Source organism: Erpetoichthys calabaricus, chromosome 3, assembly GCF_900747795.2.
Source record: "Erpetoichthys calabaricus chromosome 3, fErpCal1.3, whole genome shotgun sequence".
In the NCBI taxonomy this organism is placed as follows: Eukaryota; Metazoa; Chordata; class Cladistia; order Polypteriformes; family Polypteridae; genus Erpetoichthys; species Erpetoichthys calabaricus.
Window position 1 is genome coordinate 291,655,704 of NC_041396.2, and position 13,800 is coordinate 291,669,503.

The 13,800-nt window shown below is 43.5% G+C and overlaps 1 protein-coding gene and 1 long non-coding RNA gene across 2 annotated transcripts in view; one reads left to right on the forward strand and one right to left on the reverse strand.

The window, feature by feature from the left end:
- The window catches only part of nckap1l (NCK associated protein 1 like), a 90,663-nt gene that overhangs the window by 22,393 nt on the left and 54,470 nt on the right, over positions 1 to 13,800 (forward strand). The window contains exons 10-12 of the mRNA XM_051925028.1: positions 7,232 to 7,288; positions 10,040 to 10,136; positions 10,262 to 10,371. Of these exons, the coding sequence (XP_051780988.1) occupies positions 7,232 to 7,288; positions 10,040 to 10,136; positions 10,262 to 10,371 (264 nt within the window). The remainder of the gene's footprint in view (positions 1 to 7,231; positions 7,289 to 10,039; positions 10,137 to 10,261; positions 10,372 to 13,800) is intronic.
- On the reverse strand, positions 12,336 to 12,805 carry LOC127527200 (uncharacterized). Its single transcript, XR_007934507.1, has 2 exons — positions 12,656 to 12,805; positions 12,336 to 12,480 (listed from the first exon to the last, which is right to left on the reverse strand). It is a non-coding gene; the product is annotated as an uncharacterized LOC127527200 (long non-coding RNA).

Below are 13,800 nucleotides of genomic sequence, written 5' to 3' on the forward strand. Positions count from 1 at the left end.
GTGCTTTATCTTTAAAAGTGGCCTGTTACTTAATATGCTCCATTCTTTAATGAAATATGGAAATTACTACGTAACATTTAATTTCTTTGGAAAACAAATGTTTGGAAATTTGCTCTTTTATGCTAACACAGTAATGAGAAAGACACAATTTATGTAAAACATGTTGGGTGCTAAGGAGTGTTGCTTGGTGTATGTTGTATATGGTGTGTGTGCACCGTGTACTATGTGTGACATGACAGTACGCCTCAACTTCAACTTGAATACTTGCACACAAGTGAGGAATTCTTACATTTATTCAAAGACCTGTTATGGTGTCAACATTGCACCAAATTGCCCTGAACTGTAGAATAGTCTGAACATACTATGGTAATAGTAACAATTACATACTGTATAAGGAGTTATGGCCATGAGTATATTGAAATGCTTTATTTACATAATAAGCTTCATGGCAGTTTGATGGTGAGTGCTGCTGCTGCTGCTTCTTGGATCCACTGCACAGAGCTCAATCTCCTGGGGCCTCATGTAGAAACGGTGCGTACGCACAGAAATGTTGCGTACGAACGTTTCCACGCTCAAATCGCGATGTATAAAACCTAAACTTGGCGTAAAGCCACGCACATTTCCACGGTAACTCATTCCTTGGCGTACGCAATTTATCCGCCCAGTTTTGCAGACTGCGGCACCCAGCGTCAAAGCAGTGCTACTGTTCCTGTGTGATCACCCTTTCTTTCTTAAATCCACATTCCTGGCGCGGCTTTATAAATACACTGAAACTAACTGCATATTGTTTATTAGTGTAATGCATCTGATTGTAATTAACCTGCAGCAATATAATGGTCCAGGGAATAGCCATAGTATTCCAAATAGCATAACTGCTTTAGCGTTGTAACTCTCACTGCATCTTCTTTCAGCTGATCCCGTTAAGGGTTGCCACAGCAGATCATCTTTTTCCACATTACTCTCACTGCACCACTCAGAGTATTTATATTACTGTATCTGAGTGGGAAATCACAGCAGCAGCTGATTGGAAAGAGAATTATCGGTACACAGCATGAAGCAGACGCTGCCTGAGCCACAGCAAACGCTTTAGTCCCTGTACGGACTTCGCGGTTTAGAAAACAGTTTCATCCCAAGAACTCTAAACACTAAATCAGTCCATCAAGTGCTCCTTATATAACTGTTTACTTATAAGTACAATTACCTCACTGTAAACTTGCACTACAGTTATAATATTGCACAACCTGCGCCACTTTATAAAGCGCGTATTTACATGTGATGACGGTATTCATTTCTAAGATGAAATGCAGCAAAACATGTTGATTATATTATACAGATAAAACTTTAACTTCATTTAAATAATCTGTATTGTTAATAATTAAACATGTGAGGACACGGTGCCGCAGCGCTAGCTAGTTCAGTGTTCCTGCATTGCGTTGTATTCTTGCTGTTGCTGACACGACACTTGAAAGATAGACGGATATAATAATTAAACACGTACTACTAAGATATTTCAATGTTCCTTAAAAGTTTTGAAGAATCGAAGTTCTAAGCTTACAGATGGCTTCACGTCTATTACATAGCTTATTGTGTGGCGATTGAGTTTTTGGAGAAAGAAAAGTAAGGACAGGAATTGGAGGTTAGTACGTTTGAAAGAGACAGTACTTCTGTGATAAATTATTTCATTGAAGGTCGCGCATGGCGCAGCAAGCCTCTTGCGTGAGACATGAACAAGCACTGCGCCACCGTGTTCCCATGTTTAATAACATGCTTTCATTCCTATCATCATGAAAAAGATATCACGTATACATCTCAGTATTTTAATTATTCAGAGAGCTGTAATATCAAGAATGTAATGGATTATGTGTACTGTCGGAGAAAGAGAAAGCCCGTTTAAAAAGCAGGTAGTGATTCATACACACAGAGCACATAGAAGATCAAATACAGAACAAAGCATTTAACATGCCACTTTAGTTACAATAGGATTTGAGAAACTAGTAAAATAAACGATTTTAAGATGAAGTTTATGATGTTCTACTTTAATGGCAAAATAAACTACGTGATTAAAGTGGAAATTTCGAGATTAAAGTTGACATTTCGTGCTTTTTTCCCCACTGTGTGCCTATTTTTTCTCTGTACCCTAATAAGCTTTCATATGACACTCAGACGGTGGGCTACGACTCGCTTTTTCACGGCGACTTTGATATGTGATTTCTTTTTTATTTCGGGCACTGTGCGACTTTGTGAAGTTGAGCCTTCGAGTTTCTCCGACACTCTGTCACTCGATCAGCTTTCTTTTGTTGATTATATCACTGTTTAAACCAACAAATAGTACGTTTTTCCTTTGCCTCCACTTGGTATTCGCTGAAATTCTTATATTTTCTCCCGTTCTTTTCCCATTGTCTTTTCATAGAAGGCTATTTATATTGATTTGCATATTCAAAGAGGCGTAATTCTAGGAGGAGTTGGGGCGGGACAGAAGGCACGTGCACGTGCGTTACTTTTCACGCAAATCGGGATTTATGTAGTGGAAGAACGTGAAAGTATGCGTGCGCACAGATTCCTGCATCTGGATTTTTCTGTGCGTACGCACAATCCCACTTTTGTGCTTATGTCATGTTATAGTGTGAGTTCTATGCACGGCGTTATACATGAGGCCCCTGGTCATTGATTTAAGTGGATTTTTCATGATCTCCTCATTTCTATATGGGGTTATCTCTGGCGTGGTAGAAATCAGTATCTTGACTAAAGAAAAAAATGTATTCTCTAACACAACCAATCAGTAATCAGGCTGGAGAAAAGCTTGTCCATCAGTGTCATTTATTGCTCTTCAGCTCATACTTGAACAGGGAGCATTCTTCTACAGCATGGTCAGAATGGTCAAATATTAAAGGAATAGGTCAGTTTCATAAGAATTTCCATAACAGTGTTGATCAATGCGTACATTTACTTTGGTTGGTTCGTTAGTTTTGTGAATAGGACGCTGTATAGCGCCCGACCCAGCACAGACTCAGACAGAGGCACGTGTAAAAACACAAGAAGACTTTATTTTTCTTCAGCTGGAGGGCACGTCTTCCCCGTGAACCCCCCAGCCACAACACAGTCCCAAAAGCACTTCAAATCAATCACAATACTCCCGTTTGGCACCACCACTCCTCCCTGGCAACCTCGTCCTCTTCCTCCCGATTTTGGCCCCTGAGTGGTGGTTGCCGACCCTTTTTATAGCCAACCCAGAAGTGCTCCAGGTGCTTGATCACCTGCTTCTGATTGCACTTACGGGTGGGGCTGTAGAGTTGTCCAGGCCAGCTCAGGGACCCATGCAGCACCCCCTGGTGGCCACCCCAGATCCCAACAGGGCTGTGGAGAACTCCATCTCCCATGGAGCCCTGCGGGAAACTGAGGCACCATAGTCAGCCAGGGAGGCTGCCACCAAGCGTCCCAGGGGAGGTACTGAGGAGCTCCTCTGGAACATATGTAGAAGGGGCATCCTGGCTGGGCCCGCCACAGTTTACACCCAAGTGATCGATATAAAATAAAAGTCTGTTTTGATATATTCTGGTTCTTCTTATACTGTTTGGGTGGAGCCACCACCCGTGAAGTTTCTGTGTATGTAACAACTGTCCAGTCTTGTTGAACACAAGTCATCAGATCTCTTAGTCATCCTTCAGTACATTTTGTTGTTCACTTGACCATCATCTGGTTTTCTGAGATGCCTGAACAGGTTTCTGACATTATTAACCTTTTATGATAGTTCTTTAAGATAAACTAGCCAACCCGCAGCGTAGCATATGCCGCATAATTATGTATTGATGGGTGAACGCTTCCTGAAAGACACAGTTGTCCAAATGGGGTTGGTTTTGAGGATACGACTGTAGGTGAATGAAAAGATGTAACTCTGGAGAGGGCAATATACAACACAGCATTTTACACGCTGCATACAGCAATTCACATCAAAGTATAGACACTGCTAAGACCATGGGATACCCCTCGCAAACTGTTTTACACGCTGCATACAGCGATTCACATCTGCGACAAATATGATTCTTCTTAGATGGTGCTGTTGCGTCCACCCTCGCTCTTGAAGCATACACACCGCCTGGTCATGTGCCCACTCGCAAGAGAAACTCACGGAGACCTGCCCACCAACTCTAAGACCATGGCGTGTAAAACAGTTTGCGATGGTGGACGCGGTCGTGCGTCATAACCGAAAAGAATACCGTGGAACCTTGGTTCACGACCATAATTCTTTCCAGAACTCTGGTCGTAAACCGATTTGGTCGTGAACCGAAGCAATTTCTCCCATAGGATTGTATGTAAATACAATTAATCAATTCCAGACTGTACGAACTGTATGTAAATATATATTTTAAGTTTTTAAGCACAAATATAGTTAATTAAACCATAGAATGCACAGCGTAATAGTAAAACTAAATGTAAAAACATTGAATAACACTGAGAAAACCTTGAACAACAGAGAAAACTAACACTGCAATAGTTCTCGCTATAGTGCTACCAACGCTGGCTAAAAACACTTTTTTTTAATGAGTTTTAAGCACAGGGGAAAAAAATGAACATTTGAAAAAATCCGTAATTTAATAAACCACCAAGAAAAGTAACATTGCAACAATGCACACTACGAACCGATCGCTGTAAACAGAAGTGAAAACAAAATCAAGCCCAGTGCTTTCTTTAACTGCCTTCCTACCTGCGTCCAGCCCTCTCTCTCTCGCGCTGCCTGTGTGTGTGCGTCTGTCTCTCTCTCAGGCTGCCTGTGTGTGCGCGGCTCTCTCTGGCGCTGCCTGTGTGTGTGCCTCTGTCTCTCTCTGGCACTGCCTGTGTGTGTGCGCGGCTCTCTCTGGTGCTGCCTGTGTGTGCGCGTCTGTCTCTCTCTGGCACTGCCTGTGTGTGTGCGCGGCTCTCTCTCTCAGGCTGCCTGTGTGTGCGTGCGGCTCTCTCTGGCGCTGCCTGTGTGTGTGCCTCTGTCTCTCTCTGGCGCTGCCTGTGTGTGTGTGGCGGCTCTCTCTCTCGCGCTGCCTGTGTGTGTGCGTCTGTCTCTCTCTGGCACTGCCTGTGTGTGTGTGCGCGGCTCTCTCTCTCTCAGGCTGCCTGTGTGTGCGCGGCTCTCTCTGGTGCTGCCTGTGTGTGTGCGCGGCCTCTCTCTCTCGCGCTGCCTGTGTGTGCGCGTCTGTCTCTCTCTGGCACTGCCTGTGAGTGTGCGCGGCTCTCTCTCTCAGGCTGCTGTGTGTGCGCGGCTCTCTCTGGCGCTGCCTGTGTGTGTGCCTCTGTCTCTCTCTGGCGCTGCCTGTGTGTGTGCGCGGCTCTCTCTCTCGTGCTGCCTGTGTGTGCGCGTCTGTCTCTCTCTGGCACTGCCTGTGTGTGTGCGCGGCTCTCTCTCGCGCTGCCTGTGTGTGTGCCTCTGTCTCTCTCTGGCGCTGCCTGTGTGTGGTGCGCGGCTCTCTCTCTCGCGCTGCCTGTGTGTGCGCGTTTGTCTCTCTCTGGCACTGCCTGTGTGTTTGCGCGGCTCTCTCTCTCAGGCTGCCTGTGTGGTGCGCGGCTCTCTCTGGCGCTGCCTGTGTGTGTGTGCGCGGTTCTCTGTCTCGTGCTGCCTGTGTGTGCGTGCGGCTCTCTCTGGCGCTGCCTGTGTGTGTGCGCGGCTCTCTCTGGCGCTGCCTGTGTGTGCGCGTCTGTCTCTCTCTGGCGCTGCCTGTGTGTGTGCGCGGCTCTCTCTGGCGCTGCCTGTGTGTATGCCTCTGTCTCTCTCTGGTGCTGCCTGTGTGTGTGTGCGGCTCTCTTTCTCGCGCTGCCTGTGTGTGCGCGTCTGTCTCTCTCTGGCACTGCCTGTGTTTGTGCGCGGCTCTCTCTCTCAGGCTGCCTGTGTGTGTGCGCAGCTCTCTCTCTCTCAGGCTGCCTGTGTGTGCACAGCTCTCTCTGGCGCTGTCTGTGTGTGTGCGCGGCTCTCTCTCTCGTGCTGCCTGTGTGTGCGTGCGGCTCTCTCTGGCGCTGCCTGTGTCTGTGCCTCTGTCTCTCTCTGGCGCTGCCTGTGTGTGTGCACGGCTCTCTCTCTCGCCCTGCCTGTGTGTGCGTGTCTGTCTCTCTCTCAGGCTGCCTGTGCGTGCGCGGCTCTCTCTGGCGCTGCCTGTGTGTGTGTGCGGCTCTCTCTCTCAGGCTGCCTGTGTGTGCGCGGCTCTCTTTGGTGCTGCCTGTGTGTGTGCGTCTGTCTCTCTCTCAGGCTGCCTGTGCGTGCACGGCTCTCTCTGGCGCTGCCTGTGTGTGTGCGCGGCTCTCTCTCTCATTCTGCCTGTGTGTGCGCGTGGCTCTCTCTGGTGCTGCCTCTGTGTGTGCCTCTGTCTCTCTCTGGCGCTACCTGTGTGTGTGCGCGGCTCTCTCTCTCGCGCTTCCTGTGTGTGTGCATCTGTCTCTCTCTGGCACTGCCTGTGTGTGTGCGCGGCTCTCTCTCGCGCTGCCTGTGTGTGTGTGCAGCTCTCTCTCTCATGCTGCCTGTGTGTGTGTGCAGCTCTCTCTCTCGCGCTGCCTGTGTGTGTGCGTCTGTCTCTCTCTCAGGCTGCCTGTGTGTGCGGCTCTCTCTCTGGCACTGCCTGTGTGTGTGCGCGGCTCTCTCTCGCGCTGCCTGTGTGTGTGCGCGGCTCTCTCTCGAGCTGCCTCTGTGTGAACCGAGGTTCCACTGAGGTTGACTAATGAAAAGTCAACGTGGCTCAGAGGTGCATGTGGAGTCTAGCAGAGACGAACGTGAATGACGCCCAGTGTTGTGAGTTGCTGTGTCCGAGTTGGTGGGCGTGGCTCTGCGAGTTGTCGTTGTATCCAATGGTCTTAGAGTTGGTGGGCGTGGCTGTCTTGCGTACTTTCCATGGGTGGCTACTTGTTGGCGGCTTAGTTAATTATATATATATATAGATGCTATCTTTTAATATGGAAAGCATATCAAACCACTTCATACTTAATGACTATGTGACTCCTAAGTCTAATTTTTCTTCCACACTGGGTACTTAAGCTTTCCTCCCACACTCCTGAAGACATACTGTTAAATCGGAGACACCAAAGTGACTGAAGTGTGTGGGCTTTGCGATGGAGTGGTGTTCGATAGGGGGCTATTTCCTGCATTGCACCAAATACTGCTGGGATTGGCTCTGCCCCCCCGTGATCCTAATAGGGAATTAAGCAGATGACACAGTTTTAAGTCCAGTGCTATTAACTTATCTCTCCTTGAATTTTACAGGTATAACAAACGGATAGCAGATATTAAGGAAAGCAGAGAATATGTAGCAAACAACAGGTAAGAGATCTCTCAGCCCTAACTTGTGCTTCAAGGCAGCTGTGCCAATAATACACTGCAGATATCATAATAAGAACAGGGGAAAAAGAAACATTATGTAATGTTATCATCATCATCATCATTAGACTTGCAGGAATGTATCTGTCCCTCTTACAGAAGACCCACATTTTAGAGATGGCCTTTGATTGGTGATTGGAAGACAAGTGTTTTAGGACGTGTGCGCCACCATTCCTGGATAGGCTCTTTAAGGATCAGAGATCATTATAAAACCTGTGGTCTTGGGTGTCTCACATTTCAATCCACAACTTGCTGAAATTTTTAAAAACCTCTTTATTAACTTTTAAGCCATGTATTCAGCTAGTAGTAGACATATCTTTCTGTAGCTCCTTCATGGAGATTCTGTAGTACACCTCATCTATATCCTGACTCAATGGTAAGAAAAACTAAACTCTTGCGATGTAGAGGGCATGCTTGTGAACTACCTAGATTTTAATTGTGGCAGGGAGACAAGAAAAAAGAAAATAGTACGTAAAATCCTTAAGACAGCCTACAGAAGGGTAGGAGAAAGTCTTATAGTGGAGTCTACAAGGGCTTGCTTCATCATGTGTATTCACCTACAGCAAACTGTGTCTAAGGCGCACAACAAAGACCCTGTCATAAAAGTAAAAAAAGGAGTTTGTCCTCAATCATGGTGCCAGGCTGCACTGGGCAGACCAGGCCTTCACTTCCGGACTGAAATAAACCTCACCGTATTGAGCCAATCCACACACAAATGCCCTGTTTCAGGCTCTCCAGGCCTAAAAGGGATGCTAGTCCCAAATTAACGTTGAATGTCATTAATGATCTCAAAAAGCCCCACAAGAGGAAGGCAACTGTAAACCTTGGCTTGTGCACCAATGGGACAACAAATGAATCTTTATACGAAGAATATTTATTTGCAAAATCCTTAAAAATAGAGAGCAACCAGAGGCATAAAAAGAGACACCTAAAAGGCAATTCACAATGAACAGGTCTCAAAAAACAAAATCTAGTAATCAGAAATCTGACAGAGCAGAATAATCAAAAATCCAACCATACATAAAAATACTCACAATTCACAATAATGAATGATTTCCACTGAACAGCTGGTCTCAACAGCTTTTATAGGCCTGGGGGCACTTCCTAAACGAGGACGGACAGAGAGGCTTCGCCACCCACAAAGAATGTGGAATACATTCATATTTAAGGAGACAGTACACCTGTACATAATCACATATGAAACAAAGAAAAAAACATAAAGACATGAAAAAAAATAAAAACAATAATAAAACATAAAATACACACAACTTCATCTCAATACATAACAGACACCACAGCACGAAAAGGAAAAAAGAAAATAGAATACCAACTCAACATATACAAAAGATTTAGTCTGCATCTTAACATCAGCAAAACCAACTGCTTACTGACTTTCGCTACGCCAAAGAGTCTCTCTGTGTGTGGTCACCATTCAAGGAGTTGATGTAGAGGTGGTCCACTCCTGCAAGTACTCCTGGGGTGCACATCAATGACAGGTTGGATTGGTCTCATAACACAGAGGTACTATAGAAGAAAGGGCACAGCAGACTCTTCTTTCTTAGGAGATGGCGTTCCTTTAATGTGGGAAGTGACGTCCTTCACATCTTCTACAACTCTGTGATGACCAGTGTGGTGTGCTGAACTGGTCACATCACTTTAAGAGAGGACCACCCAATCAACAAGCCAATTAAAAGGGCAGGCTCAATTACAGGATGCACTCTGGACCCCCTGGAGATCGTAGTGAAGGAGAGAATTAAAACAAAACTCAATGCCATTATGAACAATGCTGCACATCCTCTCTGTGACTCAACAACATTGAGGACTTTCAACTAACAAATCATTCAGCAGAAGTGAATCAAGAAATGTGATGAGGGCTCCTTTATATCAACGACAATACGTCTGTATAGCGCCTCACTGGGACAGGGACTGCCAAGTCAGAAGTTTTATTTCTTTTTAACTTTCTTCTTTGCTCAGATCAAAGTTTGTGTATTTATATTTGTGTATTGTCTCAATGCATGCTCAATAATCCAGGTAAGGAAATTCTAGAAAGTTGATTCTGTTCATCTGGATGTAGTTTTTTTCCGATACGTTTCATAACTCATCCAAGTGACTTCCTCCGTCCTCAAACTGAGAAAAATGATGGGGGCTGCTTTGTATCGATGGCAATGCACCTCTAATTGTGCCTCACTGTGACTGTGACTGATCTTTTATTTTAAAACAAGTTGTAGGATTTCCTTTTGTTTTAGTTATAACAGTCTGTATTAGAATGGGGACGCTGTTGTTTGTGATAATATTACTCAACCTACTGCAAAAAACTAAATATAACCCTTGGGATCTATCTATCTATCTATCTATCTATCTATCTATCTATCTATCTATCTATCTATCTATCTATCTATCTATCTATCTATCTATCTATCTATCTATCTATCTATCTATCTATCTATCTATCTATCTATCTATCTATCTATCTATCTATTAAAGAATCCTCTGATCAATTTCTCTACCTGCCCAGTTCTCACGTAACAAAGCTCAGAGGTACATCAGTGCCTCCATACATTTGAGCAGGTAATTTGACCTGCAGAACTGCAGTGAGCCTTTTTTTAGTTCATCATTTCATTAACTTTCATAAAATAGACCCACAGTTGTGAATTTATTCGCTGTAACTTTTTTTTTCCGATTGTTATTGCACAGTGGCCCCTTCCACAGAGAGAGACGTCAATATCTAAGGAACATTCTAAAAGAACTCACGATGCTCATCACAGATGAGCCAGGACTGCTGGGACCTAAGGTAGCCAATCAATAAAACAGTTTTAAACAATGTTGTGTTTTGACGAGGTTTGGAACCTTGCAAGACTCACAGACTTTATAGAATGTTTCCACACAGTTTAAAACAAATCTGTTTCTCTTTTATAGGCACTTTATGTCTTCATGGCTCTTTCTTTCTCCCGTGATGAAGTGTGCTGGCTAATTCGCCACAGTGAAAATATTCCAAAAACCAAGAATCCTGAGGACTATGTCGACTTGTAAGTAAAAATGTTAAAGTAATGCCAACATACAGTCCCTCTAACTGCATTTAAAACCTGTAGAATATCTAAGGTGAACAATTCAATATTTATTTTTCTTTTCCTGATTGTTAAATACAAGCTTAATTATAACTGAAGTTTCAGGCCAAATTAATTAAGTAATTGAATACTTCTTTAAAAAGAGAAAAAGAAAAGATTTCTTTTGGAAATATTTAACACAGTACCTTATACATTATATTAAAGACACTAGCTGCGCTACCTGTCTAGATGGGTTGAAGTGATCAATGTAGACCTCAGCTTTAATGTTCACAGTGCACCATGAGATGTGTAAGTCTCTGGTATATGTAAGCTAGTATGGGATTTGTAAAAGCAATGTCAATGTTTGTGATGCAGCATCTATTGGAATGACAGATACAATGTATATGTCTCTGTGACATGCCATTTGGCACAGGATTTGTAAAAGCAGCGTTAATGTTTTTTGAAGCACCATTCATTGGAATGACAAATGCAATGATTTTGTTACTAAAAACATTTGTGATGAAGACACACAGACACCTATCCTTTTATTATTTATTACGGTGGACTAGTTGAGGTACCCATCTTAGATGGGTTGAAATCTAAATAATTAATGTCGACCTCAGTGTTAACGTTTGCAGTGCACCATGCAATGTTTATGTCTCTGTGATACATCATTTGGTTTGGGATTTGTAAAGGCAGTGTTAATATTTTTGATGCACCACCTGTTGGAATGACACATACAATGTATATGTCTCTGTGATATGTGATTTGGTACAGGATTTGTAAAAGCAGTGCTAATGTTTGTGCACCATCTATTGGAATGACAAATGCAATGCATTTTATTATTACAAATGTTTGTTAGGCACTTTCCTTTAGAATGACAGAGGCATAGCATTTGGACAGACACACGGACAGACAAGCAGACACTTACCCTTTTATTAAGGTGGATATCAAAAATCTTTTCAAAACCAAAATTATTTCAATTGAAATTTCCTCCAGGTGCTCTGGTCTCCACCTGCTGTCCAAAGACAGGCAGATTTAGTGAATTGGCAATGGTGACATTGGCCCCTGGTGTGTGTGTATGTGTGTGTGTGTGTGTGCGTGTGCATATGTGTATGTGTGTTCACCCTGCAATGGACTGGCGCTCTGTCCAGGTATTGTGCCTGCTTACTGGGATAGACTCCAGCTTCCCAGCAAAACTGTAAAGGATAGTTTGAAAATGGATGGATGTAAACAAACACCACAAACACATGCACAAGACATAAATTGTTAATGAACTAATTGCATGTAAATGTGAATTCTGAAATGTAAGTAAGTTTATTGAGAACAAGAAAGCTGAGCTTTACAACTAAAGGATAGGACCGTCCTCTACTTAAAGCAGTCAAAAAGGCTCCAATGCAAGATGACATTCCAGATTACTCTTTGGTGCTATGCCACTTTAGTTCTTGCACTCTTTTGTATTTTCTAATTTGTTCAGTGCTTTAACATGCAAACAGCAAATATGATATCTGAGCCTGAGGAAAACTGGCATCTTAGAGCAAAAATAAAGAGAAATGATTTAATCTGGTATAATAAGCACAAAATTGATTCCAGACCTTTAAGAACGGTGCAGCAAAATTAAAAATTGACTGCAGGACTCTGTATTATCTATAGATTCTATCAAACGTTACTGTACTTAGTACTATGTATTTACTTCAAGCCAGCATTAAGGTATCCTAAAACTCCATCTTAGAGCACCAGAGCTGATCTTGGGCTTTCTCATCATGAGCCACACTCAGTCAGTTTAGAGTTGGCTTACAATTACTGACATTAATTTGTGTATTGTAAAGTGTGCAGAAGTTACATACGTAGTTCTGTGATTTGCCTTTTTAGTGACACCAGAACCCCATTTGTGTGTTGTGTTTTGCTTTGCTTTTTTTTTCTCTAAAGATTCTTATTTTTCATGTTTTGTCTTTTTTTGCAAACTGTCTAGTTTCTGTATTACATTTGCTTATTTTGAGATGTGGCACATTACATCATTCAGGGTAAATTAAACCACTTCCTGTGTATCTACAACAGTAAAAGATATCAAACTCTGGTCTTTTTTTATATCTTAATTCTTTGCATTTATATAGCGCTTTTCTCACTACTCAAAGCGCTCAGCAATTGCAGGTTAAGGGCCTTGCTGAAGGGCCCAGCAGAGCAGAGTTCCTATTGGCATTTTATGGGATTCAAACCGGCAACCTTCCGTATTGCCAGTGCAGATCTCTAGCCTCAGAGCCACCACTTCTAGCACAAAGCTCATCTACATTTTCATGTCTTCTAGAAAAGCTTGCCTTCATGCTCATTATTTCCGCCTGAGCAAATCTACCCCGATGAACTTAGTCAATAATCTCCAGCTAAGGCTTTAACAAAGAAAATCTGAAGAATTCACAGATCAGCCTTACATTAGCATCTCTCTAATGGTTTCAAGTTGCTTCAAGAGCAGATTTTAAAATTGTGCTGTTTACTTTTAAAACATTATGCATCAAGGAACCTGAATAGGTATTTGAGCAAATCAATTCCAACAATACAGCAAGGGAGTTTAAATTCTACTGAGTTCCTTGGGATAAAACTGACTAAACTGACAACCAAAGGTCTATCCATTCATCAGTTGACTAAATGGATGAATCTGTAAATCACTTGAGGCTAGATCTCATCCCAGAAGCAGCAAACAATCCTGCAGGCAGGCACAGTAGACCAACTCAGAACTGGCATACAGTACAAAGAGTTCTACTATATAACAAAGAGATAAATGGTACAGTTAGATCTGTAAGTATTTGGACAGTGACACCATTTTCATAATTTTGGCTCTGTACAGCACCACAATGAATTTGAAATTAAGCAATTATCATGTGATTGAAGTGTAGACTTCCTCCTTTAATTCAGGTCAGGTCAGGTCAGGTTGGGGAGCATGCACTGGTACAGCGCGTTGCCGCACCCACCACAAGATGAAACAGCTCGGGATCCTGGTTTGCAACCCCACCCTCCGGAAATGACCCTCTATCTTCCGCAGCCAGGTGTTACGTGGGTGACCCCTTGGCCTGGTCCAGCCACTCGGGTCCCCAACAATGAGGATCTTACGAGCTGGATCACCCTCGGTGAAATGCGTCACATGGCCATAGTGCCGTAACTGATGATCCTTCACAATACAGGTAATGTGCCTCATTCGGGACTCCATGAGCAACACAAAGTCAAACCAGCGGGACCCAAGGACTTTCTGGAGAGGCACAGTACCAAAGGAGTCCAGTCTTCGTCTCAGGTCACTGGATAGCGTCCATGTCTCGCAACCATAGAGCAAGACAGGAAGCACCAGGACTCTAAAGACTTGGACCTTCGTCCTTTTGCATAGATATCGGGAGTGCCAAAATTATTGCCTGAGCCATTTAGGAA